The 3,979-nt window shown below is 40.7% G+C and overlaps 1 protein-coding gene across 1 annotated transcript; it reads left to right on the top strand.

The window, feature by feature from the left end:
- The first annotated feature begins 1,112 nt into the window (after positions 1-1,112).
- LOC117832931 (serotonin N-acetyltransferase-like) lies at positions 1,113-3,585 on the top strand. The gene is made up of 4 exons (XM_034712262.1): positions 1,113-1,658; positions 2,123-2,365; positions 2,667-2,821; positions 2,904-3,585. Exons 2-4 carry the CDS (start codon positions 2,209-2,211, stop codon positions 3,270-3,272), a joined length of 681 nt encoding a protein of 226 aa, XP_034568153.1. The 5' UTR covers positions 1,113-1,658; positions 2,123-2,208; the 3' UTR covers positions 3,273-3,585.
- The last annotated feature ends 394 nt before the right edge of the window (positions 3,586-3,979 follow it).

Here is a 3,979-nt window from a genome sequence, read left to right as displayed (position 1 = left end):
TCTAGAATTCTGTCTTTAATGATCAAAGACAACATTCTAGAATTCTGTCTTTTAGATCAAAGACAACATTCTAGAATTCTGTCCTTTAAAGATCAAAGACGACGTTCTAGAATTCTGTCTTTAAGATCAAAGACAACATTCTAGAATTCTGTCTTTAATGATCAAAGACAACATTCTAGAATTCTGTCTTTTAGATCAAAGACAACATTCTAGAATTCTGTCCTTTAAAGATCAAAGACGACATTCTAGAATTCTGTCTTTAAAGATCAAAGACAACATTCTAGAATTCTGTCTTTAAGATCAAAGACGACATTCTAGAATTCTGTCCTTTAAGATCAAAGACGACATTCTAGAATTCTGTCTTTAAGATCAAAGACGACGTTCTAGAATTCTGTCTTTAAGATCAAAGACAACGTTCTAGAATTCTGTCTTTAAGATCAAAGACGACATTCTAGAATTCTGTCCTTTAAGATCAAAGACGACATTCTAGAATTCTGTCTTTAAGATCAAAGACGACATTCTAGAATTCTGTCTTTAAGATCAAAGACGACATTCTAGAATTCTGTCTTTAAGATCAAAGACGACATTCTAGAATTCTGTCCTTTAAGATCAAAGACGACATTCTAGAATTCTGTCTTTAAGATCAAAGACGACATTCTAGAATTCTGTCTTTAAGATCAAAGACAACGTTCTAGAATTCTGTCTTTGATATCTGAATTCCGAGAGAAAAGTCAACGTTCTAAAGAAGAGTCAGATTTTAACTTGTCCTAATTTATACTCCTTCCTTTACATTAGAGACATGAACACTGAGACATAAATCAGCATGATAAGAACTCACTATAATGACAGAAACCATGTTTGACAAACATTTATTTTACCTGGGTTTTGATTCTACAGTTTGACCCATGTCCCATCTGATAACATGGAGTAGGCAGAGCTTACGACCTCTGCTGCAGTCAGTCAGCAGGGGGAGCTCTGTCTGTTTTGGCTTCACTCAGTTTAACTTCTCAAACAAGATTTTGTTTGTTTTGTGTTTGAAAATTACATCCATGATCAGATTAAAATGTTCAAAGTTAAAATTAAAGACAGGCACACTCCTCTTTTACTGAATTTGAGCCTATTTAAACTTTTTTATAACAACAATGCTTCACCTTTCTAAGTGTCAATGCCATGTGAATAGGTGTGTTTTGATTCTATATTAGTATTCAGTTGGCATTATGTGTTCATCAGAGATGAGGCGACCGGGCCTCTTTAAATTTCTCTTAGAGGATGAATATTAATTTGAAAAAACGTCACACCTTGTTGTGTTTCAGTTAGTTGAACTCAGAGGGCAACAGTTATCACTGACACATCTGAAATCACTGAAATGTTAAAAGATAAATACTTTGAATTCATGTGATTATGATTTCTGCCGAGGTCAGTTTTTGTACCTTACATTAATAATCAGAGCCAACGAGGCTGCCTGCACTCAGAGCAACATGGAGGTGTTGCAGCTCAATCCGAGAGGAGATAAGGAGTCTGTAATGCGCAGAGTTGTGGAAACAACTTCTATAATCCTTCATCATGTGACTCATAGTAAAATAATCACTTGATAATGAGGAGACGCGTTCGGAGGTGACACAGAGGCAGAGAACCTACACACAGCTCGACATCCTCCGGTAAGTGCAGCGAAGATCAGAATGTTTCCAACCTTCAGTTTGGAGTTTTTAACATTTTTTAATTTGTTCTGATGGAATATAAATACCTGAGCCCTGACACGTATAACAGATTCACTTTTGATGATTTGAAATGCACTTAACCTGTAAAAATATAATTTATATGTTGCCAAAGCTTTAGGTGATCTGGGTCAGTGTGCCTCCGTGTGAACCTGCGTCATACCTCTGCTCCAATCAGGCCGGAGGTCCATTCATAAAAAAGACTTTTGTTATTTCCAGTCAATTTATTTCACCAAACAGCAACAATGTAGAGAGTTAATTACAGGGCTCAGTTTAATTACTACACACAGACTGTTCCTTTTATTCATCCTCTGACATCAAGCATTCAAATGCAAATGAGCGCGTGAATCACAGCCGGCAGAGCCCTCCTATAAATACAGACTCTGCGTGTTTTCTCCTCCTCGCAGGGCACCACAGGTGAACCTGCCGAGCGCGAGACCAGCAGGTGAGAGGAGACTGTTTTCGGGGACAGGAGCGGAGACGGAACAGTCGTATGATGTCTGTTATTGGCGCGCTGCCTTTCATCAAACCAATGCAGCCAGGACCGTCTGTCTCTCCGGGCATCCAGAGGAGACACACTCTGCCCGCGAGCGAGTTCAGACCCCTCAACACCCAGGACGCCATCAGTGTGTTTGAGATCGAGCGTGAAGGTGAGTGACTCATCCTATTTGTGAGGTGCTGATGCAGAAATCCGCTCTGAGGTTGAGCTGAGTGGAAAGAATCATCCGAGGGATTTGCGTAAAACTATTTGAGATAATTGAACTAATTCCCTCTTTGTTTATAATTCATCAACAGAAATAAACTGATAAATTATTCACCTTTAAAGTAAATAACTATATCACACAATCAGCACTGTGATTAGTGGAGTTTTGGGTCGTTTACTTTGTGCGTAAAAGTTGTGCCAAACCATTTTACGCACGTTAAACTTCCTTTATTCTCTCTGTCTTTTAGCGTTTATTTCAGTGTCAGGTGAGTGTCCGCTCCACCTGGATGAGGTGCGTCATTTCCTCACGCTGTGTCCAGAACTTTCTATGGGCTGGATCGAGGAGGGCCGGCTGGTGGCTTTTATCATCGGCTCTTTGTGGGACCAGGACAGACTCAGCACAGTAAGACATTCAGCAATTCTCCAGATGAATAAACCTTAATATATGAAATGAATCACGATCATCTCTGTCTGCTTTGTTTCAGGACGCTCTGACTCTCCACAAGCCCCGCGGATCCACCGTCCACGTCCACGTCCTCGCCGTGCACCGCACCTTCAGGCAGCAAGGTAAAGGTCCCATCCTGATGTGGCGCTACCTGCAGTACCTGCGCTGCTTCCCCAACGTGCGCCGCGCGGTGCTGATGTGCGAAGAGTTCCTCATTCCCTTCTACCAGAAGTCCGGCTTCAAGGTGCTGGGCCGCTGCGCCATCACCGTGGGCAGCCTGAGCTTCACGGAGATGCTGTATCCCATCAGCGGACACTCGTACATGCGCCGGAACAGCGAGGCGATCCGGTTCCCAGAGCATCCTTTGACTCTGCCGCTGACAAAGACTGACGAACACGAGGACGTATGACGCGCTGGAGTCTGTGTCTCAGGTTTGTTAAAGTAAAGTTCAGTCTCAGCTCGCTGTAGGAAATGTCAGATTGAGTTAGTGGCTGCTGGCTCTGTTTGTTGGACCTTTTCCTCTAATCTGAATCTGTCTAGTGTAAAATAAAGCACTCTGCCATGTGGTGGAGAATAATCAAATTCATAAAGCTAGACTCTGGAGTGTGTTTAACCTCTCCATAACTGTGCAGTTTGCATTGTGATGTTTTGTTTCATATGTCTGTGTCTTTCAGTTTTCAAATCTCAATAAAATGTTTTCTACTGTTTTTTTAAGACAAAAAGCACGTTTGATTTATTATCCCTTCAAAATCATTTCAACCACAAAACATGAGCAAAAAGTTACACACTGTACCTTTAAATCCAACACACTGTCCCTTTAAATACTACACACTGTACCTTTAAATACGTCACACTGTCCCTTTAAATACTACACACTGTACCTTTAAATACTACACACTGTCCCTTTAAATACTACACACTGCACCTTTAAATCCTACACACTGTCCCATTAAATACTACACACTGTACCTTTAAATACTACACACGTACCTTCAAATACTACACACTGTATTTTTAAATACTACACACTGCACCTTTAAATACTACACACTGCACTTTTAAATACTACACACTGTCCCTTTAAATCCTACACACTGTACCTTCAAATACTACACA

Source organism: Notolabrus celidotus, chromosome 20 (genome assembly GCF_009762535.1).
Source record: "Notolabrus celidotus isolate fNotCel1 chromosome 20, fNotCel1.pri, whole genome shotgun sequence".
Taxonomy (NCBI): domain Eukaryota; kingdom Metazoa; phylum Chordata; class Actinopteri; order Labriformes; family Labridae; genus Notolabrus; species Notolabrus celidotus.
Note: the sequence above shows the minus strand (reverse complement) of the source record. Positions and strands in the feature narration are given on the sequence as shown.